General features: G+C 40.5%; 2 protein-coding genes across 12 annotated transcripts; both read left to right on the top strand.

Annotated features, from left to right (window-relative positions):
- Positions 1–539: 539 nt before the first annotated feature.
- Positions 540–7,108, top strand: Arm (armadillo). Of its 5 annotated transcripts, XR_011800850.1 has the most exons (8): positions 885–979; positions 1,563–1,626; positions 1,712–3,348; positions 3,430–3,609; positions 3,703–4,005; positions 5,055–5,151; positions 5,569–5,630; positions 6,673–6,894. XR_011800850.1 is itself a non-coding variant. In XM_072011540.1 (7 exons), exons 2-7 carry the CDS (start codon positions 1,590–1,592, stop codon positions 6,855–6,857), a joined length of 2,439 nt encoding a protein of 812 aa, XP_071867641.1. In that variant the 5' UTR covers positions 540–733; positions 1,563–1,589; the 3' UTR covers positions 6,858–7,108. The 5 variants fall into 5 exon arrangements, 4 of the variants coding, with proteins under 4 accessions (XP_071867641.1, XP_071867643.1, XP_071867644.1 ...); XM_072011540.1 differs by lacking the exons at positions 885–979; positions 5,569–5,630 and adding an exon at positions 540–733 and having other exon boundaries at positions 6,673–7,108; XM_072011543.1 differs by lacking the exon at positions 5,569–5,630 and having other exon boundaries at positions 961–979; positions 6,673–7,108.
- Positions 7,109–7,245: 137 nt separating this feature from the next.
- Positions 7,246–25,582, top strand: LOC139991464 (atrial natriuretic peptide-converting enzyme). 7 transcript variants are annotated; one of them, XM_072011533.1, is made up of 13 exons: positions 7,246–8,260; positions 10,209–10,332; positions 17,037–17,220; positions 20,256–20,469; positions 21,010–21,381; positions 21,680–21,912; positions 22,003–22,209; positions 22,866–23,079; positions 23,240–23,385; positions 23,452–23,623; positions 24,078–24,325; positions 25,082–25,200; positions 25,320–25,582. In XM_072011533.1, exons 1-13 carry the CDS (start codon positions 8,211–8,213, stop codon positions 25,491–25,493), a joined length of 2,457 nt encoding a protein of 818 aa, XP_071867634.1. In that variant the 5' UTR covers positions 7,246–8,210; the 3' UTR covers positions 25,494–25,582. The 7 variants fall into 7 exon arrangements, with proteins under 7 accessions (XP_071867634.1, XP_071867638.1, XP_071867633.1 ...); XM_072011537.1 differs by having other exon boundaries at positions 8,236–8,260; positions 10,209–10,562; XM_072011532.1 differs by lacking the exon at positions 7,246–8,260 and adding an exon at positions 9,618–9,883.
- The last annotated feature ends 108 nt before the right edge of the window (positions 25,583–25,690 follow it).

Here is a 25,690-nt window from a genome sequence, read left to right as displayed (position 1 = left end):
ATTATAGAGTATCGCTAGTTTCACCATCTGGCATATTTTTTTCTGACATACCGACAGATCGGTTTCATTCTTTCCGATCACCAAGTATATACCAAAATACTCGGTTGTATCCGTAAATTTATTCATACACGATACTTACGAAACTCATGTAAATTGCAGATCGATTAATTTCAACTGGAAAAATAACTTGTACGTTTCACCATGTGTTTTTTATTTCCGTCGAGTACAATTTGCATATAACCTTAAACTTAGAATGCAACGAGCGAGTATGCACATACTTACAGATGCGATTCTCGCGTCGAAAGGTGTGCATCGGTTGAAACAAGTATACGATTCAGAGGAAATAAATTAATTAGAGAATTCTCGGAAGTGGAGTAAACGAGTTTGAGTTAGATACGATCGACTATTCGCAAGGGGTAAAAATCGATAAATATTCTCCTACGGACAACCGAGCTAATCGAGGTTACATTATGGATATTGAGCACCACTGCAGACTCGAATCAGTGCAGACGACAGGTGGCGGTAGAATCGAAGGTTCCGCGTCGTTTTCCGCCATCTTTAGTTGACGGATTCGAGGCAAGAAAGGCCAAGAGCTCCGTACGGAGAAGAGATAGGCGGATTGAGCGTCGGGGGCAAACGGGAATTTGCTGGATCGAGCGTACGGTAGTGAGTCATTCGTGTCCTCGTTCGAGCACGATTCACGAAGTCGCCTTCGGTCGATCCTCGCTATACGGTAAGCACAGCATTATTTTATCATTCGCCATTACATCGACCGATAGGAAAAAAATTGTCATTTCCGTGACGGCGGTGTTTACGCTGGGTGTGTCAAAGTGTTCTTCCTCTCTCTCCTTTTCTCGTCCCCTTTCTCTCTTCCATTAATGTATCGTAGTCAGCTCTCTTGTTGCCCCTTCCTTCCGTTTTCGCTTCCCTGCCACTCTCCGCACTCCACTCTCCGCCGCTCGTGGATCCTCGGAAAATGGTGATGCATTGCATTCTCAGAGCCTTTGTTGTGCCGCACGCCCACGCGCGTCCCTCTACCTTTGGAAATCGAGTATCGTTCGCGGCCTCGTGTGCATCTCTAGAGATACGATTTCCTACCGTATTCGATCGAACCACCGCGTCCCCCGCTCGTGTTCCAATGTAAAAGTGGAAGCTGCGACAACGCTCAGAGGAATCTTTCGATCGTGCCCACATTCCGCGTAGTTGCATCCTCCTTCCATTATTCGCAATACAGTGCACTGACCCTATGCGCGTCGTGGCGTCTTCAAAACTGTGAACGAGAAGACGAAACTTTCCCCCGTGTGATCGAAGACATTTTTTTTCTTATTAGTTGTGCGCCAACCGACACAGAGGTGTATTCCAGTTCGTATTATATTTTCGTATTCCCTTTCACGATATTTACGCCACATTGAGCGCGTTTGAATATCGTGATAACGACGTGATTACTCGTTAAAGTACTTTATACGTGCTTTGATGTTTCGTTTTCTCTTGTCCCTTTAAACTTATGCTAACTTTATGCGTTGCATTATAAATGTGTATAGCACGGTTTTCTTCTATTTTAGGTGTGGATAGATTCTCCCGTAGGAGCCATGAGTTATCAAATGTCTTCGAATCAATCCAGACCAAGTGAGTAATCTTTTGTGGGCAACCTATGACATATCGTGTATGTTACGTGGAACATTTCTATCATTTTGTGCAATTAATTTTGTAGTGTCTCACGGGAATTATCAGGGTTTGGGTGATCTACCCATGGGATCTGCCAAAGAACAAACTTTGATGTGGCAGCAAAATTCTTACATGGGTGATTCAGGAATACATTCTGGCACTGTCACCCAAGCGCCATCTTTGTCAGGCAAAGAGGATGACGAGATGGAAGGTGATCAGCTGATGTTTGATTTGGATCAAGGATTCGCACAGGGTTTTACACAAGATCAAGTCGATGAAATGAATCAACAATTGAATCATACAAGATCTCAGCGTGTTCGTGCAGCTATGTTTCCTGAAACATTGGAGGAAGGTATAGAAATTCCTTCGACACAGTATGATCCGGCTCAACCTACAGCTGTTCAGAGATTGGCCGAACCAAGTCAAATGTTGAAGCACGCGGTTGTCAATTTGATAAACTATCAAGATGACGCAGATCTTGCAACACGTGCAATACCAGAATTAATAAAGTTGTTAAACGACGAGGACCAAGTTGTTGTGTCTAAAGCAGCGATGGTAGTTCACCAACTTTCCAAGAAGGAAGCATCTCGTCATGCTATTATGAACAGTTCACAAATGGTAGCTGCTTTAGTTCGTGCCATTTCAAACAGTGATGACCTGGAATCCACCAAAGCAGCAGTCGGCACATTGCACAATTTGTCTCATCATAGACAAGGTTTGCTAGCCATTTTCAAAAGCGGAGGAATACCAGCTCTCGTGAAGCTTTTAAGTTCTCCAATGGAATCTGTATTGTTTTACGCAATCACGACTCTCCATAATTTACTTTTGCATCAGGATGGTTCTAAAATGGCTGTACGGCTTGCCGGAGGATTACAGAAAATGGTTGCACTACTACAGCGGGATAATGTCAAATTTTTAGCTATAGTAACCGATTGCTTGCAAATTCTTGCATATGGTAATCAAGAGAGCAAATTAATTATATTAGCTTCTCAAGGACCAATAGAGTTGGTACGCATAATGCGTTCTTACGATTATGAGAAGCTTCTATGGACGACTTCAAGAGCCTTGAAAGTGTTGTCCGTTTGTCTTAGTAATAAACCGGTGATAGTCGAAGCTGGTGGTATGCAAGCTCTTGCTATGCATCTCGGTAATCCAAGCCAGAGACTCGTCCAAAATTGTTTGTGGACGTTACGAAATTTATCGGACGCTGGCACCAAAGTCGATGGATTAGAAGGTTTATTACAGAGTCTTGTACAAGTTCTTAGCTCTACCGACGTAAATGTCGTTACATGTGCCGCTGGTATCTTGTCGAATTTGACTTGCAATAATCAACGTAATAAGGTAACAGTATGCCAAGTGGGAGGTGTCGACGCTCTTGTACGTACAATCATTTACGCGGATAGTCGGGAGGAGATCAGCGAACCGGCGGTATGCGCGCTACGTCATCTAACGTCACGTCACGTGGAAGCGGAAATGGCACAGAATTCAGTCCGCCTAAATTATGGAATTCAGGTCATAGTAAAACTTTTACACCCGCCTTCACGTTGGCCATTGGTTAAAGCTGTAATAGGATTAATTCGCAATTTGGCGCTTTGTCCCGCGAATCACGGCCCGCTTCGTGACCACGGCGCGATTCATCATCTGGTCAGGCTTCTGATGCGTGCTTTTCCCGAGACACAACGAGTAAGTATCCCTTTCGAAGCGATTCCGTATATTCGATTATCTAAGTTAGAACGTATGTAAAGAAGATCAATTCCACTTTAGCAACAACGTTCATCCGTGGCAAGTACTGGAAGTCAGCAAACATCAGGCGCGTACGCGGATGGCGGTGTTCGAATGGAAGAAATAGTGGAAGGTACTGTGGGAGCGCTTCATATCCTCGCGAGGGAATCACACAACAGGGTCATTATCAGATCTCAGAACGTAATTCCGATCTTCGTACAGGTAATTTTAATATACATTCTCCTCAAAACTTGGTTTCCTTTAGCTTGCTCGATGTTAATAATTCGCTCTAATGCGCTTGTATCTTGATTTTAGTTGCTATTTAACGAGATTGAAAATATTCAACGCGTCGCAGCTGGCGTACTTTGCGAACTTGCCGCGGACAAAGAAGGTGCCGAAATGATCGAACAAGAAGGTGCTACTGCTCCTTTAACGGAGTTGCTTCACTCTAGAAACGAGGGTGTCGCGACTTACGCGGCAGCTGTGTTGTTCCGCATGAGCGAAGATAAACCACAAGAATATAAGAAACGACTCTCCATGGAGCTCACCAACTCTTTGTTACGCGAGGATACAAACCTTTGGAATAACGCTGACTTTGGGATGGGTCCAGATCTGCAGGTATCGTAATCCATACATAATACCGATGCATGTTTCGCTTATGCCGTGGTTAAATTTATTCGTTTATAAACACCTTGTAACATAGCCCCGATTGTTTCTTTTCTTCTTTTTTTTTTTTTTTTTTTTTTTTTTTTCATTTAGCGGCATGTGCTGCTGCGATAAAATTTTAGTATATGCTATACCGTGCTAGCTTTCGAATAGATTCTAGGAATAAACGCGTAAGCCGATTTTTATAAGACAGATTGTCATCGGTTCGTAAGCTAATTTATTCAAGCATCAGATTTCCCTTTCACACTTGGTTACATCGTGTTAAGTAAATTAAGCCACGAGGGCATAATAACGATACAGCAATTTTATCTGACTAGTAACAGGTACTCGCATACGTAATCGCCCCCTTCATGTAAGTTTAGCAATATATAATTAGATAGTGTTTGCAAAAGTGAATGTCGTTATCCATTATTCCAGTTCGCACAACTTAGGTGACAATTATGAAAATTTAATCGATCAGAGAGTAAAAACTTCAAACTTTAAACCTACATATCATAAAATTGGCGTAAAACTTTCGAGTATCAGCCATAATATTTGGACAAATTCTACGTATGTATTCGCTATAACTCTCGTTGAAATCGATGCTTCAACCTTTCACGCTATTCCATATTCGCTGAAAAGTTTCAAATGAAATATGCCTAATGGAGCAATGGAACCTGTAATAAATGTACAGCGATGATTTTATTATGATATATCCTTAGATTGCAACATTACGTTATGCATGAGAATGCGTTTCATCATCATTCGTGTTTCATCCCCCACCATAATAGATCGAATAACATAAAGCCATCCGCGATTACTTTTTCAAACGCTATAAACGCGTCACACGTTTACTCATATTCCACGTATTTTGTAATGCCTTTAAACGATGTTTTCGTACGCGGAGTTGTCGGTGATACTGCGACACGAGTATCTTGACGTATTACCCTCGCCGGCTGTTAAAGACACGCCTGTAAAGGAAGATACGTTTTGTGTTGATCTGAGCTACCTAATCTCTTCAGGACATGCTTGGCCCTGATCAAGGCTATGACGGTATGTATGGACAAGGACCTCCTAGTGTACACAGCAGCCACGGAGGTCGAGGGTATCAACCGCAAGGTAAGTTACGAGCCTTATCCTTTTTATCCGATTAATTTGCTTTCGGACGATCGATACGGTCGATCGGTCGTAGATGAATTTACAAGTGAATTTTTACGGTGTTTCTTCCCCACGGTATTAACGGTGCGATCTTCGAAACTCTTGATACGCCTTGTAACGAATGTAACCCCCCAGAATCACTCGCTATCAAGACCTCTTTCAAACGAAATGCGTTCCCTTCGTTTCTGCATCAGAGAATCACTGGTAATGCGAATTCCTGTGCTCGTGTTCGTTTCCTCCCCCTATTTGTGCGATATACGAAATGAACAATTTGGTAACACTTTCATTTCTAAAAAAGGAAAAAGAAAAGGAAAAAAAAAAAAGAACAACCGATGATAAGAAGAAAGCATTGCATTTAATTCTATGTTATTTTAACAGCAGCTTAACCCACGGACTTATATTAAAATACAGGCTATCAACAGTATCTCGCAGTAACATAGGTGATACTCAGCTCTTACGTACTGTTCTGTTATCTGCTTTAGTGACTAATCGCTAAATGTCTTCTTTCACACGCTTTTCATAGTTTATACATTGTATCTTATATATCCTGGCCATACGATACACGTTTTATTGAATTTGGTAAATATTACACATAATGCACGTTTTGTGAATGTTTCAATTTCTTTTTCATTTTTGTTTCTTATCAAGAGTACAACAGATTCTCATACGTAGCGTGTCTATTTATTTATTTTTTTATCTATTTATACAATGTTGTGCATGATATATTTGTATTTTTATCATCTTTCCTCTAAGTGAACGTACTTTATGGTGGAAAGAAGCATAGATAAGTATTCGTAAGTAATTAGATAAGATACGTTTGTCAGAAATGTGCTGTCGCGGAAACGAGTATTGCGAAGAAAGTTTGTTATCAAGTATTATCAGTCATACGCGCGAATTCAAACTTTGGCTTCCTATTTGTCCTTTTTCATTTACGTTCAATCGAATGCATCACGTGGCTATCATTCTACTCGTTACCTGTCTCGAATTTAGTTGATTTCACGCAATTTTTTAACCTATTAACCGGGGGAAAGTTATCGAAACTGTCCAATATAATTCTTTTACTTAGTAATATCCTATCTCTTCGTACATCCTACTTTTGTTAAAAATTAATCGTACTTAAAAACTAATCGAAACTTATCTTTGTCGCTAATTTTTGATTTCATATTGTAATTACAGAATATTTCTGTTCAAGGGACGACCCGGTTAATAGATTAAAAGTGTCGGTATCACAAATCAAGAAGAAACGAAACTTCCATGATTTGGAATTATCGTTTGCTTTCTGTTCCTGCTTTATAATATCAGAGAACGAAAAGCAATGGTATCTCGGCGAGAGTACCCAATGTCGCGATTATCTAGCAAGGTTGTGCTTTACTGGGTTGAGAATATTTTCACAGAATCATTGACGCTGTAGTTATTTTCGATTAAATGTAGTAAGGTTAAAGGGCTACACGTTGGGTTCATTGTAAATTTTGTACGAAACAGGTTATGACCAGATACCAGTAGATTCGATGCAAGGGTTGGAAATAGGTGGAGGGTCGACATATGGCGCGATGGACACTATGGACGTAGCGCACGAGGGTGACCTGAGTTTCGATCATTTAGGAGAGCTTCCTGCACCCCCGCAAGATAATAACCAGGTTGCAGCTTGGTACGACACCGATCTATGAAATTGTGCCAGCATCGTATCTCGCCAGAGAAACGGATCCGTGAGGCTCTTAAGTAATTTCAATACGGACTAGTAGTATCATTAACGTAACTACGCAATCGTGGCGGTACTTTGCTTCGTTCGATGCTCTGTACGCGCCTCCGATCGCTGTCGATGTATTAGACTTAAGTGAGAGACACGTAATTCATACACACCATGTATATGTATCATTTAATTGCTCATACGAATAAACTGAACGATTAAGTATTCAAATCGCGTCAGCCGGTTTATTCACACCTATATTTTCCTTTCGACTGGAATTTATCAGAAAGCGTAACGTAACAAGATGGTTAAAGTCTTTTTGGGATACGTCCAGTTGTTTGTCAACGTGGTATATGTGAGTTAAGTGGTACGTGCGAGGTAGATTTAAGCCGTATAAGTTAGTTGTAAATGAATTTCCCGTTTAGGTATCTGGTAGTTTCTAACCATCGGATCGAGCTCGAGTTACCGATCGTCCATCAAACTACTCCATAACGAGCATATAGGTAAACGAGCGACCGTGTACCATCGGTATTTAGCGAATTATTTAGAACTAATACGTGTATGGAAAAGATTTACGTATATGGTGTATCAATCTAGCGTAAACTTTTAACAAATGTTTGTACATTTTCTGAAAGCGAAGATTCTTCTCGTAACTGTGTCGATCAAAAAATTTTTTCCTACTCGCTAGATTAATAATGTTATGGTTCGACCGTTTCACGATTAAACGTTTTTTAACACGTTTTAAAGATATTTCTCTTGATGAATTATTGATAGTATACGTTATACATAATACACAATTATATTATACATTATTTTACTTACGTAGCTTAAATACGTTTAGATTATAAGAATAGACCTAATTGTAAACAATTAGTCGGGCAACAGGTAAACGGTATATGTGTATACTCGAGGCATTTCTGCGAAGGAGAAGGGCGCGTGTACGTTCCTCGGGGTCATTAATCGTGGCGGTAGTCCGTCGAGTGCACATTCGTGTGTATACCACGCTCCCCGAAGGTTCGGTTGTCGCGTTAACGGTTATTTCTTTCTGCGATACGAAGAAAGAGGATCGCCTTGACGAGCGCACGGTTGCTTCGTAGAGTGTGAAAGGCCAACTTAACGTTCCCGACGGTCGAAGAGGGAAATGTTTCCGGTACGACCGACACAGCTGTCATCGAATAACAGCCAACCTTTTTCCAGTGAAACGAAACGGTGATGCTGTACGAATCTTGGTGTATATCTCGCGTGTACGATCATTTTCGTGAATAAATAATATCGGATTGTGAGAAAAGAAACGAATAAAAAAAGAATGGTTCGTAACAGTGATACAAATTGAATGATCAACCAGCGAAAGATTTACGCACACGAGGATTTACAAAAAGAAAGGTACGTTTAAAAATATATGTATCTTTATGTCTTGTTATTTTTCTCCCCCGTGTATATATATTTTCGTTTCTAATACGTTTTATGTTATGTTATGTTTTGTCTTTTCGTACTTTTATTTCTAGTTCTTTTCAGTACACTCTGTATCTTGTAATAATTTCTATAAAAATCACGTTACTTGTCTGTACCTTTGGTATTTTTCACCTTTTTGTATTATTATTGTGTCAGTGATTTACTTTGTATTTCTTTATGTTTATTTTCAACCCTCTTTAATATGTTTTGTATTTAATCATTTTTGTACAACGTTCGTTTTCTTCGTGTTCTTGGAACGTTTCTCAAACGATTTTTTTTTTTCAGACGGCATGCTACGAAATATATTTCTTACGTGTTTACTTATCTTTCGTATTAATCCTAATCGTGTAACGCAGGTGGTACGGTCTTAGTCGTAATCGAAATCGATACTGTTTAAAGACAGCATTAATTTCCATCCGCGATCTACCCTTGAAATTCGATAGTCCACTCGTACGTTAAGAATGCGATATACTATAACGTAGAATTAAGTTCATTGACAATCTCCTCCTGTCTCGAGGATAAGAAAGATAGTAGCCAATGTTGTTCCACGGAATTCAGCATTTAAGTAGTTACCCTTGAAAAGTTAATCCGAACGAGCAGTTTCGAGCGTAGCCAAATTCCTTGGGAACAGGTTAAAGCTAAAAATATTCGTTAGATTCCTTTTTTTTTTTTTTTTTTTTACAACCTTTCACATTCGAACGTGGTATGGAACTTAACATAGACCATCGTTTCGCTGGACTCTTGGATATTCCGCGTCTTATTTATCAAAATGAAGCCTGGACTGTCTGATATACAACTCGACCGCGGATATTTATGCAAATTTGTTTTCTTATCAATACCACCAAAGCTCCACTTATTAATTATTCTAGCGTTTACAATTAACATGTATGAAATTTAAGACACTTTTTAACGTAAATCATGCTGACTAATATTAATCAATCCTGCTGCGTTCTTTGAAACATTTCGACGCGTAATCGTGTTTTTCAAAAAATTCTATGAAAGACGAGAAACATGATTTGTCATATTTTCCACTCGTGGCCTTCGTACATATTTTCCTACGCGTGTTCCTATGCGTTTTTGAATCTTCGAATCTCCCATGAATGTATAAAAATTCGCGATCCATGGACTACGATCTGGCAGAAAATCATAGGCAATTCGATTATTCGGTTTTCTAGCGAAGCTTCGAAAAACGTCGCGTTGCGTCGTGTCGTATCGTGTCGTGGAGAACCGGTAATGACGTGAAAGTGCATCCAGGAGCGAAGGAGCGATCTAACCAGCGGGTCTCCGTTCCCCTGGCAGTCTGCTTTCGTTCGACACAGTCTCCTTGGCTCGTAGTCGGCTCCGACTCGATCGAAGAAATTGTTCCTCGCTAGTCTCGACTATCGATCCGTTTATGCGATCGAACGTAAAAAAAAAAAAAAAATTCCTTGCCAATTTTCGACTTTATTCGTCTGGGAAATCGACTCCGAATTTCTCATGACAGCTGTCTATGATTATTGCCGCGCACCTGTGTGAGATAGCGCTGGCCGATATTTTTCATCGCGTTATTAACAGGCACGTTATGGAAGAAAATAACAATTAAAGAATTGATAGAAGAAAGTGAATTGTCCGAAATCTGTGTAGACCGACTATACGTGATAAAAATTAAAGAAACTAATAAAGGCGCAACGCGACAGTGTCAAGTGCGTTCTTTCGGATAAGATTTTCGGATATCGCGTAATTTTGCGCCAAGTGCACTAATTCCTTCGCTCGTGGTATTTCTAAAAGCAGTCGGCGGCGCGTCTTGAATACTCGTGTTTGTGTATACGTACACGCGTATGTTTGTGTTTGCACGCGCGCGTGTTACGTCCTATTGTAATTGCTGACTTTTTTTGCATAGGTATCAAGAAGCGAACGATATTGAACCGGAGCGAGAAGAGGACAAAGCGTGGAAGCGCAAGTACATGGAACTAATCTCGTCGGATAAAGGTTGTTGCCTCGCAAAGAACGGACGATTATCGGAGGTATTTGGTACAGTGCATAGAAACTAAGAGCGTAAATCGATATTCGGGGGATAGTCGGCAAAGGCTAACAAAACGAAACGAAACGAAATTCAGTTTTACGATGACGTTGGCGCGCCTTCACGCGGCAAATATACCGAAGAAACGTTGACGAAGCTGAAAGGAATCGTTTCTACGGCTGAAAGATGACCGTCGCGATGGAGCACAAGCGTAAGAGCTCGTGGGATTCGAAGGTGAGACGAATGTGGCGCACTTTCCCCCTGTACGCGCTTTCCTCGTTACCATCTTACTCGAGTCTCGCGGTTAATTAACTACCTGGTCCCCGTGTGAAATCGTACGCGAAAAGAAAACGTAAAATCGATGAGAAACGATGAACGGTCGACAAAAATGCACATTGTTTCGAACGAAAGTGTAACGCGAAACGATGTTTCCTCCCTGGTAGAAACTTTCGGAATGGCATTAACACGCTTTAAAATAGGAGACTGCAAACGCGATCCGCGAAGAAATCGTAAGCTAAAGCTACGCGAATTATTTTTGCGGTTACGCTGCACGTGCTCATTAACCGAATTACTTGCGCACGCTGCGGCAAACTGATAACTTGCGCAAACGGCCGAATCACCCTTGAGGCGGAACGGCGAGGTGCAAAAAGGAACGAAAAGAACTTTTATCGCTGTTATTCTTCTATCGGGAAGACCGCGTTGCTAACACCAGAATTATCCATCTTTAATACGTGGCAATATTTTAATACTAATATTTGATATTTAATATTTAATCGTAGATACGATATACATATTTACTTAGAATTAACTCTTAACGTTTATAGAAATCTTTTCCGGGTATACTATGTATTAAGCGAAAGATTTTATATAACGTGTGACATGGCATGATTATCATTATTAGACTGGATTTTTATAATTTTTATATTCTCATATTTTTGTGACTATAGTTAAAAAGAAAAAAAGATGGAACTTTGATCGAAAACTTTTTTACCCAGCAGATATTATTGAAAACGTTATACCTTGGGTATTTTTCGTATTACGTGTGTTTCGCGGAAATTTGCACTTTTAAAATTCGTATAAATGCATAAAAATCCACGATCTAAAAAACGATGGTTTGGTTGACTGGGTAATTTTTGTGTTAATATCGGAGAAGCATCCTGCAATGCGTCGTTTCTCCGCAGACTCATCGACCTTGTTCTCCATTGACCCCGAATGATGCGGCGTATGATGCCGAATACCTACGCACTCGATGGAGAACTAGGTTGACTGAAACAAAGAACGACGCGTTAGCTGGGTTCGGTTACCTTGGGTTAAACCGACATCTCCTCTCTTCTCGATATACCGTTACTTCGCTAGTAACACCCAATCTGTCGATTGGTATTCCGCTCGAGTTGCACGAATGACATTTGTCACGTGCTGCGTGATGGTTTTCAGAGAATTCCCCATTAAAACCTACACGCTTAACGCTCACTTTTCGTTACTCGACCCTTTCGATGCTAATGGCACAATACCTCCCGTAGTAACTTCTAAACAAACTGCTGGATTCATTCTTAAAACTTTTCCGACATCGCCGATTCCGTGACAAATGGAAAAGAATTAAAAATTGTGTGGAGTCTATGTTTTTCAAATTTGGCCGAATCACAAGTGTCTATGTTACTATTATATTAATGTCGTTGCTTGTTTTCCTAATTTAAAGTGCTTTTCTATAACAGACAGAGGGTAAACTTACCATGTTCTTTCCCCATAGCCTTCGAACGAAACAAATTCATTTTTGAAGCGAGTTTTATTATCGCATACATGTCTTTTCGCATTGTTCTTTGTTTGTTGCTATAAAATAGACAGTTGAAACTCCTGATGAAAGTGATTAACACAGAAGGGTTAATAGGACTTGGCGGGTCAATATCCAATAGACTGTATCGATATCGTAAAGTGGAAGAAGGCGGAGGTTACGAAAGGCGCCAGACCTTCCTCCCGCCCGGAGAAAACGAGAGAAAACGATCGTCGTTGGTAGATAAGAGTCGCTTTAAGGCGATAACGATTGCTCTGCATTTAACTATTGGTCTGTTATGGTTAGGTGCACGCACGTGCTCCGTGTACCGGCACACCGCTAACCGATTGTAATTTCAAGCAAGCAGAACTCGTTCCTAGATTCTTGCTCTTTTGGAAAGGTAGTCCGACGTTTGGAATAACGGTAATAACGGTCAAGAAAGTCACGAGGAACCGGGCGAGCCAATGAAACTTGGTAGATTCTTTCCGTGGGTCGATGACACCGTTTCTTTCTTTCTGCGACAGACAGTCGTTCGATTGACGTCTACCTTCATCTCGAATTTCGAGAAATTCCTCCAACTACGCGTCAATCGTAGGAAAGTGATAGAAGAGTACGTAGTAGTATCATCCGTAACTTGTTGTCGTGTATTGTTCGTATTTTTATTGCACTTTCAACGTTATAATAGAAAAACTCTACCGCGGATTCTTTACCTTTTTGCATGTCCGAGTTAAAAGAGCGAAACGAGAAATATATACGCATCGTTCGGGTTTCACGCTTATCTTTGATTTTGCAATAATTTGAAAGCGTCGGCTTGGCTGACGCCAACGGCGAAAATCGATAAAGAAAAACCGATCTGACGATCTATTCTTACGGTTGGACGATTATCGTTCGACTCTATCCTAGCGGAACAAGAATGATCGAACTGACTTTCACGAAAACATCGCCAATGGAAAGCGCTTTTCTAACGTGCACCGTCAGCTCTTGATTTTTCTCGGTCTTAAAGTCATCGACCGTGTCCATTAACGGAAGCCTTCTCAACTAGTTCGAGCGCATTTTAATCTCCTCGACCGATCTCTCTGGGCCTCGTCGTTTACCGACACTGAATTCTACTTTCCACACCTGATGCGCTCAAATTTCAATTGACCATTCTCGCCGCTAAGCATTCGATTAACCGGATGGCGAAATCATCGACAGCGTTACATATCGAAGATACTCGAACAATTTGATATCCAAGTGTGGGAAATTGGTATAAAACGATACTCTTTAGATCGTTTTGGATCCGCGTAACTTCTTACCTCGCGAAACAAATTCTCCAATTATAATTGTATTTACTAGATATCTTCGCGATGAACATTTATCCTTAATTTTGTAATGTAAAATACATCTTATCGGAAATGAGCAAATACTCGTAGACGGTAGTACACGCTTTCGGCACGATACGATATAGAATTAAAATTCGTAAATTGATATCGATACGGTGTCTGTTCCAATACTCCAATTATATCGAACTTCCAATGTGTCTATGCCAGTTATCCTTCTTTTAATCTTTCTCGTTGTTTCGTCGCGGATCATGGGTTGCCTTTCGTCAGAAGTTGCCGTTCCTTTAGCGAGAAAAGATCGAGTCTCTTGACCTTTTCGCTGTATTGCATCGCCGAGGAAAGAATTACTTTTACCAACCAACAGTGAACGCGTCCGCTAGAGAATTTTCGTTTGCCACGGTATAATTTTACAACCTCGTATCTTCCATGATTGATCGTGTTCGATTAGCACAAAAGGTATAAGCCTTATTGCGAAACGTTGCTTTATTAAATGAGCGTTTCCTACGAAAACTCTGATCGAAGGCTATTATCGAATTAGGTTCGAAGAATACAAAGGTTCCGTGCTCAAACTTTCATTCGACTTTCGTAATATCTCTGCGCGCCATTGTTCGCCAAATACACCCTTCGATCGCTGTTTCTTACGTAACACGCGAACAAAATCCCCATTTGCTTCGAACGCCGCCAGATATATTTATTCGCTTCTGCCGATCGTTCGAATCTGTGAGTCGCAGTTTCCTTAGAAATAATCGAGACGAGAGGATGGTTTTTACGCAATCGGACGTAGGCGCGACGAAAGAGAAGGAAAACTCAAAAGTTTGGTATTCGATTTGCGAGGGAAGGGAACACGTTTGGCTTTCAGACTACGGTGGAATTCGCTCACACTACGTTGGAGTATGAGTGGAACTAACGCTGTAAGCGTCAAAATGTCTTAGTCGATTTGGGACAGAAGTACACGAGTGTTGTTAACATCTGTAGTTTAAAGTTTCCTTTCAATAAATGGGATTCTATTGTACTCGGTTAAAATGTTCTATCTAGCATTTTGTCGTGTTTCCAGATACCTTCTTTGCTTCTCAGTCCTTTAGAAACGGTCGTTAATCGCGAAACACGGTTACCGTGAATGGGCGACGTCGTTTATTGATAACTGCATTAGTCTTGTCATTTTTCTACGTTTAGGGAGACGGTTTCTGGAACTGTAGGATTACTCAAACATTTAGGTAAATATATACGTGTCGTACAGGCTGTTACAGAACAATAATTAGATTTTTTTTAATCGAACGAGAAAAAGTCAAGCGCGTCACGCGCGATAAAACTTTAGTTTCGCTCCGTTTGAAAATGATCAAGTAAGACATTGCAAGGAGAGCAGTTTGGTATTTGTGCGGTGGTCGGAGCGCGTCGAAAGGAGCATCGAAACTTGGCATCGGCGGAAAAGGTACGATTCTCCGGTTCTTTGGTACGGAGCGTGTGCCAAGCGTAACATTTGAACGAGGGCGTAGGCCCGTTTGTGGCGCGCCGAGCATTCGCGCGAGTGCACGCGAACCGCGCTTGTGTTGGTGACGAATGTGCACGCGCATCGGTGGCGGGACGATTACACGGCCGTTTACACAGTTAGCGCGCACGTCACAGAAGATAAGCTCATTGCTCCCGACTCTGAATGTGGATTGTTCGACCGATGATCGTACACTGTGCATAATACATGTCAGTCACGAAAACCTACGCTTTTACTATGAATAATAAATAAATATTAACAAATAAGAGATATATTCCTTAAATGTAAGATATTATAGTAAAAGCGTTAGCTCTATGAATTCTATGGGCACATCGAGACACATATTGTTAAAAAGTAATACGATCTTTTATTAAGAAAAGGAAGTCGAAGGATATGAAATATAATGCGTTACAGAAATTATATACGTAAAGTTGTTATACGTGAAAATATTCGTGAAAGTAGTAGACTTAACATTAATTACGATAATTAAGATAGTTATTAATATCGCCTAGGTGGCCTAAATAAGCGGCGATAATGTTCTGCTATGTCAATCACGTTGAACAAATTAGAGATTTTGTAACTTGTAGTGTAATTTTATCCCAAGATTCTTAAATCTTACAGTTCAATGTTTTAATTCGTTTCATTCCTTTTACAAATGTATTAATAATCCTGTTGGTATTGAAGTATAAATAATTTCACGGATGCAAGTTTTTAATTTCTTTAATAAGACAGATACAAGGTCCGATAGGTATACGTAGACTTTCGTGACTGACTCTGTAGCGTGTAAAGACTATATCGTGTATCGTATACTTGTACAATAGTTGAATGCACGCGCAAAATCGCACGCAACTGGGATCTGACCGAGCGCATGAAACGCGGTTACATAACGCTTAATAATATTTCGATAATTAGCACGATGATTACCCTGCCATTTCCACCGTGACATGCTTACTAGCGTTTTAAATTACTAGGTGTAAAAATTAGTCCGATGCATTAGTAGATAAAGGAATTTCTGCTCAGATTCTACATATAAATATTTCTTTGATCATATTCATAGAGACACGATCCTTCGTACACATCCTCGCTCTAATTACATCGTATCTGGAAGAATTAAAATCGATCAACTTAAAATTAAGTCGTTATATTTTAGTTTCATAATTGTAGAAGTATCTAGATGAAGATTGTCCCAACTGACAGGTTAAGCGACGTTCATTATCTCTAATTAACACGATAAAAATCGCTTCGGTAGGAATTCTTTCGCGTAGTCCGTAAGCGGAAGTAGGAGAATTGTTAATGCGAATCGTGCCTCGCCAAGAAATCTTAGTAATCCCTGCTCTGTCGTGTCTAATCCAATCTAGCGAGAGAAGAAAGAAGGGGTACGATGAATTCCCAACGTTTCTCTAAGCGAGAAAAGCGGTACCAGCGACATACATCTTAAAATTTTAACACTTTGCATTCGGAATGCGATTTATTTTGGTAGAAATTTTTTGGGGCGTACAAATACAAGATGTATTGTAAGATGATGGGACCCATTTCTGGCATGGACAGGATGCAGGAAAAGCAATGAAAAAGATTCATATGCACGCGTGTCCCGCGTATGATCTTGTTTCAAATTTATGGCCATTTTTGAATTTCAATGATCCGCAATTGCTCGCCTTCGTAGAAAGTGCTCGAGGTATCCTCGGTCTCCATGCAAATTTGCAGTCGTCGTATCAAAGAATTCCGCGACCATTTTATTCCTTTAATCTGTATATTCTCGGAGTGGGTCTCGTATCATAACATATCATGCTACACCTTGCATATTTAATTTATAAAGTTATTATACATGCTATGCTTGTCAAGTAATAAAATAGTTTTGCAAGGTTTGGCAGTTACAGACGTCAGTTGCACGTTGGTTCTTAGAAATCAAAATACTCGTCACAAGCAGCTACGATGATTGTTAGACGGGAAGAACTATAAGTATGTCGTTCGACAATCATCGTGTAAGCTTAAAATCTAAAATGCCCTCTTCTTTCTTAGTCGACGAAAAGGAATGTTAAAAATTCCCCGAGTACACAGGGTTAATCGAGCTTTCTCTCATAATCTTCTTTATCTTTTTTCACGCTGGCAGCGACGAAACGACCTTTCTTTTTCAGATATCCGTAAGCACGGTAAGCACGAGAAGATTCAGTCGTGCAGGAACCCCGAGTTCGATCCTGTCGTCGGACAGTGACATTCGATTTACGAGGAAGCTCGGCGGACAGTATCGTTGCGGATGCTGCGTGTTAGCCGCATTCTTGCTTTTCCTCCTCTTCTCTGGAGTCTCCATATATCTTGGCTGTAAGTATAACACTCGAGTTTCGCGCTATTTACGTAAAATAGGAAGTCCGTATCAAGTTGCTGGAAATAGTGTGTGTTTGCCTAAATTTAAATTCGCTCAGCCAATACTCGTGAAATTTTATTCCGTCGTTAATTATGAACCAGACTGAAGAAGAAAATTAAATATATAATACGTATAATAATTCTCCGTCAGTATTTTTCGTCTGTCTCTTATATTATATCTTCGATTAAAATATATGCGATGAGTAACATAAATCTCGTCGGCTATCGTGATTATCGATGCTTTTCAAGATTATGTCGTTTCTTTTGCTAATTTATGCTGTGTTTCGTAAATATGCCAGCCTAGGGGCTTAATAATTCCTAGTTGTTGTTTGTCAAGCACAGAAGGTGCAGCACGAGCGAGTACGAAGATCACTCAGCCAAGGAATTCGAAGTGCGCGGAAGGTTTCGTTCGTACGCTTTCTCCGCGGACTTATACGCGATACGACCGATGCCGTAAATGAAATTACTGCACGGTTAACCGACGCTCTGGTGGACGTGAAACTACTTCGAAATGCATGACGCTTGTTTCGCAAGACGGACGAACTCTTCACGGTGTACGAACATTTTGTCAAGCGTAAAGTGTGATCGTCTCTCCTCGTTTGCAAGAACTTGCGTACGTTCCGCTTTACGGATACGTGTACTTCACCTTGAAATTGCTTTCGATCGTACGACGAAGAAGCAAACGAAGCGTAGCATGCGTCAGAGAAGAGTCTTCGTCTAATTGATGCAGATTCGTTGTTAATATTCATACGTAGATAACGGTGAATCCTGATGAAGGGAAGGGTTGGCGGTAGAACAGGTGGATTTAAAGGTTCAAGTTATAGTATTTTACGCGACAGATGGTCTCTGAAGTGGCGAAATTTCTGGAACGTTTAAGCGTTTGAATAGCTGCCTTGGTACAGAGAAATAATATACATCGGCTTAGTGGGAGCTGCGTGCGAATACTTATCATGGAAAACTTTTATGTTCACATTGTACGTGTTATGTGAAAGGTTTTCAAATTTTGTTAGCATTGTAACGCGACACGACTGTCTGCAAATGTATATAGAAATTATATAATATTCATTGCAACATATATGTATTTAGTAAAGAGTTAGTATGCAGCACGAATAATCGCGCAAATACCAATTTATTACTTCTTTTTTTTTTTTACAACTCTTGCAATGTTTGCCCAACTTTTATCGTATATTTTGCTTTTAGTTTCAATTGTTAATTTTACCATTATCTGGTATAAGTTCAAAATTCCGATCGTTCTGCTACGCTTCCCTGATAATCCGATTGTACTATCGTGTTTCGTACGAACCCAGCAGGTGTTCTAATGCCTACGAGCAGGTGTACGTACCTGGCTGTATCTTGTTGAGGAATCGTTGCTACGATCTGGACGTGCGTATCCTTTGGTAACCGAAGAAAACCGAACAAAAAGAGGAAGAGGATGATGCGGCCAGAGCCCATTGAGGTCTTTCAGCGTGCAAACATAACGGTCCGACCGAGTTACCGAGAAAATACGTTTACGTACACAGATCGGATCTTTTATTCTCGAACGATCTACGTATCCTTCGATGAAGTTACTAGAGTTCTCGGACGGGAACCGATTTACGAGAAAGGAAAGCGAATACAATCGTGACGAAGCATAAAGCCTGCGCTCTATAATTCTTGTAGTATACGGGCAAAGAGAGGCAAAGGTCGAAGAAGATGCACGATCGCGCGGAGGTCCAGCAAAGAGGCCTTGAAAGTAGCAAAGCTAACGGTCTGACCGAGTTGTCGAGCCGTCCTGCCTGTCACCCCTCCAACATTCGACCTCAAAGGGGGGATCCGTGTCCTTGAATCATTTCGATGCTTCATCATACTAACCGAATTCTCCTTTCGAAAGTATTTCGCGTTCAAGGAATCGCGAAACGACGTGGCACAGACTGTCAAACTCATCCAGTGATTCACGAAACTATTCGAACACTTATTTACCATAGGAAACTTTTATCCTACATATGCGTTATAAATATCTTATAGCTTCTATATAGAATTCCAGATTGGTTGCAAAATTTATCAATTCGATCCTGATAGTCGTGTTGTCGTTGCGGTATCGATGAAATTTCAAAAAATTTCGTACAACCTAATACATGCGTAAAAATCGTCCATGGTAAGCGTTAGAATACTCTCGCACGTCATTGTATTATACTGGAAATCTGTTTCTGAGTATAATGAAAACGATGTTATTGCTGTTGACGTTACTTGCGCGATAGAGCCACAAGCCGCAGAAGATCGCTCGCTTGCCGCAAGAAATTGTATCGCGGAGCGAAAAAATAATCTCTGTGGAGTAAAAATAATCGACCAAAGGCACGGTGAAAGGTGAGCCTCCAGCCGTGTTGCTGTTGGTGCCCGATTGCCCTCGATACTTTAGTTTATGTTTACGGTATCGGTCGAATATAAACTAGGAAAAATTGATAGCGATTTTTAATACAAAAGAAGGGCTGACGCCGCGTTTGTACAGACACGTGTCATTACTATCACGTTCGAGAGAACGTGTTGCTTCAAGATGGAGTATTAGAAAGTATCATTTAGCAATCTGATGGTCGCAAGATGGAAATCGGCCGATTATCCCGGAGTGAAATCCGTTTATTTCCCTTTTCCCGCGCCCTCGGGTAAATGCCAATTACGGTAAATGGAATCGATCGATAATTGACGACATTGTAGGATAACAGCCGGTTTTCGTTTCGTTCTTAAGGACAGCGCCGTGACATCGATTGATCGCTGTCCTGTACATCGCAATGTAAATTACAGATATTTATGGGAAACTGCAAGGTTCCACGTGTGAAGTTACACACAATATAATTATGCTCCATCGTTCAAGAGTGTCTTATTTTTAATAAGATGCATTTCAATTATAAAATTACCATCATCGTTTAAATTCGAAAATTTGGAAACACGAAGGTTCAAAGAGTTGAAGTAATTGTTTGACTTTGCGGACATTCGGTAGCGTTTAATCTATGTGCTTTCAGACACGTTCCTAACATCGGATCCCCCGGGTGATCAGATTTTCTTGGCGACATTCCGAGTAATCGAAGGTGATTCCTTCGTTTCGGAATTGGCAGATCCCTCTACCGAAGCCTTTCGAGTACGAGCACGAGAGTATCGCGATCGACTTAATCTTATCTTTCGCCGCAGCTGGCTGAGAATCTCTTTCCTCGCTGTGGAGATACTGGCGCTCGATGGGTAAGCATACTTGCGGAAGCAAAATAGCACGATCGTGGGTTTACATGTTTCAAACACCGAAACGGTAATTTAACCTTCTATTAAAATTACTATTAAAAACTGAACTCACGAAGGAAAGTTTAATTTAAAAAATTTAACAAGAATACATAAAATTATCGGTTTGCGATGATTAAGGAAGATTAGTCTTTATCATTTATACGCCAGTTTATTAACTTAGACGCGATATCTTTAAAACTAATGCGTGGTTAAGTACTCGAATTACCAATTACCAAGAGAAATTCACTTTTCGAATGATGTCATAGATCCATTAAAATTGATACGTTTCTTTCGAAAAGGAAATTAGAATTCGAAGAAAGTCGCTGATTTGCTCGATTTCTTATCGTTATTTTCATAGTGAAACATCGAAAGCCGAGTTATCTTCCCTGAAATTTTACCGATCTCACGGGCAGGAGAAACCCAACTATCTGCAAACTTTCTCGTGACTTCACACTATCCATATTTTTCTAACCGGCAACCATTTGTCGCAAATAAACTGTACAGATCCGAAGGTGAGAATTTGGCGGTACATTTCGAGATTCGATTCGATCCACGATACCAGACAATCAGCACTGCCGATGTCGTGGAAATTCTTACGCGGGAGATCGATCCTACAACCTCGAAATATTTAACAAATCTAACGATCGACTCGCAGAGCCTCGAAGTTCAAGAGAGCTTGACAGCTCTAAACGCTCAAGTCGCTCAACAAACGACAGTTTCGACACCACCACCAACCACTACACCACCGCCTCCTAGAAGATGCACCAGTTTGGATTTATCTTACTGCAAACATCTCCCATACAACGTTACTTCGTATCCGAATATATTGGGACACCGTTCATTGGCTGACGTGGAGGAGGACGTGATCGCTTTCAGGTGAATATCAAGCCGCGATCTCCGAGTAAAATTTCCCAAATAGAGCAAATATGGCAGAGGTGATGCATCGTTGATCTCTTAAAGATAAGACAAGTAGATAACAGTTACGAAGATTTAGTTAGATTTAGTTGAGTTAAATTGTCTGAAATGATGTCATTAATACGTAAAGTGGAAAAGGCTTTTCTTAATCTATTTCATGTTTTACTAAAAGAAAGTCGAAGCAATGGAGAAATTCTGTTGATCCAGTGTGCAACAATCGCTTTACTCGATCGTTGTTGATACAAATTTTCTATCACAGGGAGCTAGTGGATGCGGAATGTTACCGATTAGCGTACGACTTTGTGTGCCAAGTATTACAACCAGCCTGCGTATCGAACCAACCGGAAGACCTGCTACAGCTGCCATGTAGAAGTTTCTGCAGAGAATTCTGGAGCGGATGCGGCAGCCGACTTCCGGACAGAATTAAACGCCTACTGGATTGTTCGAATTTCCCGGAGTACGCGGACCAAGGTGGTTGCAGAGCAAAGCCAGGTGAACGATCGTAACCTTTTGCTTGCTAAGCAACGCGGAAATCATCAAGTGTCACGGACCCTTGTAATTACCGTATAATCGTTATCGTAGGATGCGTGCAAGCGCTTCAAGCGAAAGCATTGTCACCGAGAATTTGCGACGGCGTGATCGATTGCCCTGACCTTTCCGACGAGAAAAATTGCGCTTATTGTCGCGACGGTCATATGCATTGCGGTGTAGGTAGAACTTGCATTCCACGTAGCAAGAGATGCGATGGAAAAGCGGACTGCGCCAACGGCAGCGACGAAAAAGATTGTCGTATGTATGGTCAGTGGAAACGGCGTAGAGAGGTCGTAAAATCGGGCCGAAGTTAAAGTTTATGAGATTCGAGAACCGACTCAACTCGTTGATAACGTTGGCAGAACATAAGAATTTCTTATGCTATTCGCGTAATCAAATACTCGCGTGCACGGTTTAACAACGATCGATAATAAGGTGCTAAAGGGTACATTTTTATAATTTGTTCTCTTCAAATGCTAATAAATGACAAAGTTAAACACGTCAATAGCTAAATATATGTTAATCTTGAGATACAAGTTTCTGGTAACTTTACACACGCTCACACATATATACAAATACTTATTTTCTATGTATGATTCGTTAAAAGAACTAGAGAAATAAATGTTAAAGCGTTGAAGAGAAATATTTTTTATGTATCGTGTAAAGATCATGTACAAGATCGTAAGACTGATAGCTGCGTGCCGTTCAAAGCTGAAAGGCGAGAATTTAATAAACAATAAAATATACGTGATTCATTAATAATTCCGACATTTGTAATTCGATAAAAATCTTACTATCGCTCATTGACGACAGCCGCGTTTTTTACGACCTCGCCATGTATATCGTTTCCACCTATAACATCGTTCAACGTCATGCATCGCATACTCGTTCTTGACACCGTATATATTCTCCAGTATCCCTAGCACCAAGTATTCGATCCGTGAAATCACAACCTTCGGATACACCGTTTGCCGCAAAGTATAACAGCGAAGGGTACGTGGTGTTCAACGAGAAGGGTACTATCGGAAAGCTTTGCACCGCAAATCTGAACGCGACACTGCCAGGAACGGAAATGGAAACCGTTCTTCAAACTGCCGCCAGCTCTCTGTGCAGTTTACTGACTTACACGTGAGTATAATACCCCGTGCTTTGTCTTTTGCAATGTACACGAGCGAGCTGTAATTTGAGACGCTGGAACCAGAGAAATGCGAGTGACATTTTTCTGATATCGAGCGAAATGTGTTAAGAAATTTAATTTAATTTAATCGAAGCCTCTTAATTTTCACAGAGGGGTAAAATCCGTAGAAGTTCGAATCGACGACGAAGAGGATGTTCAATACGTACATATGGAGGATCCGTCGGCAACAGAGATTACGTTCGTTAGAGCACCCTGTCCGAGCAAGGAAGTCATGTACGTCCGATGCTCTGAATTGGGTACGTTGTAAGAGCTGTTATTTTCCTCGAGTTCACGCTAATGTATACGATATAACTTACGTTTAGAGTGCGGTGTACAATCTCTACATGCAAAGAGCGGCAGCCGGGGACTTAATAAAATGGCCGAGCCAGGAGATTGGCCTTGGCACGTGGCTCTGTTCAAGGAAGATGTACACGTATGCGATGCTACCCTCGTGGCGGAAAATTGGTTGATTACAACGGCGTCCTGTTTTCAAGGGTACGTTCCACTATTCCTGCATACTTCATTAAAAAGTTGAAGTATTTCTAACGTTATGATCGACTATTTGATTTTCAATGGCTCGGTGGAAATACAAGGGATGATTTCTTGCGAGGAAGGCTGCGAAACAAGTTACGGTTTTATTCAAAACTTTTTTAATTCGTGTTTGATATAAAGATTTATAAAATAGTTTAAAAAATATGGTGTACGTCTTATATAAAAAGGTCTTACATTAACAGCAGGGTAGGCTGCTCTTCTTCTTAACTGCGTTACATTAAGATACGCTAGAATTTAGAAAATTGTACTTCTTTCTCGTATGTTCGCTCAGGATATTCATACGAAGGCGGAGTTATTTGATTATACGAATAACGCGTGTCATTATTAATCCGGATAACCAAAATTCTGCTATAGCAACCTGTTAACAGTTTCTTCTTATATAATAACTCGATTACAGTCAACCAAAGGCAGAATGGTCCGCAAGAATGGGTACTGTGCGGCTCTCGAGCACGTCGCCGTGGCAACAAGAACGTAGAATCGTGGGTATGATCAAATCGCCGGTAGAAGGGAGTACGACTGTCCTATTGAAACTCGATCGACCTGTCACCATGTTTTCGGATTTCGTAAGACCCGTATGTTTGCCTTCGAGTCAGGATCCACCAATGAATGCTACTCATTGCAACACCCTTGGATGGGCTAGAAATCGTGAGTAATCAGTAGCGTGATGCACGGCATTCTTGCAATCGAATAATATACCTCGGTGCAGCAAGGTCGCGTTATTTATTTCTTCGATGGGTTACGTAAGAATGCGTAATTATGCGTACCTCTTATTTACCTCATTCGTTGCGTCGACCTTACAATTAGAGGGATGCGAAAGTGAGATACTGGTTGTACAACATCGTTGATAGGATCTTCTTGATTTTAGCTCAAAGTGTTATGTACATACTATTACCTTATAAATATGTAAGTACCTTGTTACGGTACTGATTTATTGTCTCGATATGATGAAAAGCAGCTGTTCGTTATTGTATAACCTTTGTATAACGAAACCAGTAGACACGTTGAAGCTCCATTTGGATAAAATTGAATTCGCCAGACTAACGCTTCAAAAGTGTCATAATATTAGATATATTTTTGATTGCTCACAAAATTGTATTCATCTGTTTAAGTTTATATATTCTTAGAAGGCTTAATCTTAATTTCTGATTTATTATAAATTCCCTTGCCATTTATCAATAGTCGGTAATTGTAAACAACATTAAACTGTAACTGACATTGATATCAAGAAATTAACGATACAATTATCATCTGTTTTCCATGCTTTCGTCGCATTATTTCACTGCTTGTTTCTTAGTGAATTAACAACATCAGAAATTAAGAAAGCGTGATATTAAGGAAAGATAAAACATAATACATTTAACGTTTCTTTGTCTCTTAAAAAAAAACATCTTCTTTGATTAGGAGATTTATTACAAAGGGTACAGCTTAAGCACAGCGCGATGGAACAATGCGAAAACATCAGTATCGCGTCCGTGAATAGCGTCTGCACAGAACCGGCCTATTCTACTGACGATTGTAACGTAAGTGAGCCACAGCACATATACAAAAGACTCGCGTCTATCCTTTGTTTCTCGTATGACGTGATCTTTCGGTGTTCATACACTGTCGGGAATATCTAATTACTGTTTATTGTACACAGGAAGAAGAGGTCGCCGGGAGTCCTATGTTATGTCTTCAGCCGGATGATCGTAGATGGGCGCTAACGGGTGTCGGAAGTTGGCGAATAGCTTGCTCGAAAGCTGGTGTCGAAAGGCCACGATTATACGATAAAATTTCCTCGAATATCGCTTGGATAAAATCTACGATAGAATAGATTATTTCTTAAAATAGTATTTAACAAATTAATATGAACTGACTGGGACTGAAATTGATATTACAATATACATACGCGATGTAGAATTATTTCATCAAATTTTCCTATCGTATCTAACAAACTGTAAAATACGTATTGTAAATTAGCGCGTTAGGACGTATCATGTTATCGTGGGATACATTTCTCGTCTCTATTGT

Source organism: Bombus fervidus, chromosome 10 (genome assembly GCF_041682495.2).
Source record: "Bombus fervidus isolate BK054 chromosome 10, iyBomFerv1, whole genome shotgun sequence".
Classification (NCBI taxonomy): domain Eukaryota; kingdom Metazoa; phylum Arthropoda; class Insecta; order Hymenoptera; family Apidae; genus Bombus; species Bombus fervidus.
Note: the sequence above shows the minus strand (reverse complement) of the source record. Positions and strands in the feature narration are given on the sequence as shown.

Excerpts from the sequence above, each read along its gene's own strand:
- Arm (XM_072011543.1), top strand. Across the intron at positions 3,349-3,429 it reads CTTTTCCCGAGACACAACGA|CAACAACGTTCATCCGTGGC; the intron begins GTAAGTATCCCT and ends ATTCCACTTTAG. Across the intron at positions 4,006-5,054 it reads GGATGGGTCCAGATCTGCAG|GACATGCTTGGCCCTGATCA; the intron begins GTATCGTAATCC and ends TAATCTCTTCAG.
- LOC139991464 (XM_072011532.1), top strand. The coding sequence starts at position 9,819 with ATGATTATTGCCGCGCACCTGTGTGAGATAGCGCTGGCCGATATTTTT. Across the intron at positions 21,913-22,002 it reads TGGTTGCAGAGCAAAGCCAG|GATGCGTGCAAGCGCTTCAA; the intron begins GTGAACGATCGT and ends TCGTTATCGTAG. Across the intron at positions 25,201-25,319 it reads ATTCTACTGACGATTGTAAC|GAAGAAGAGGTCGCCGGGAG; the intron begins GTAAGTGAGCCA and ends TATTGTACACAG.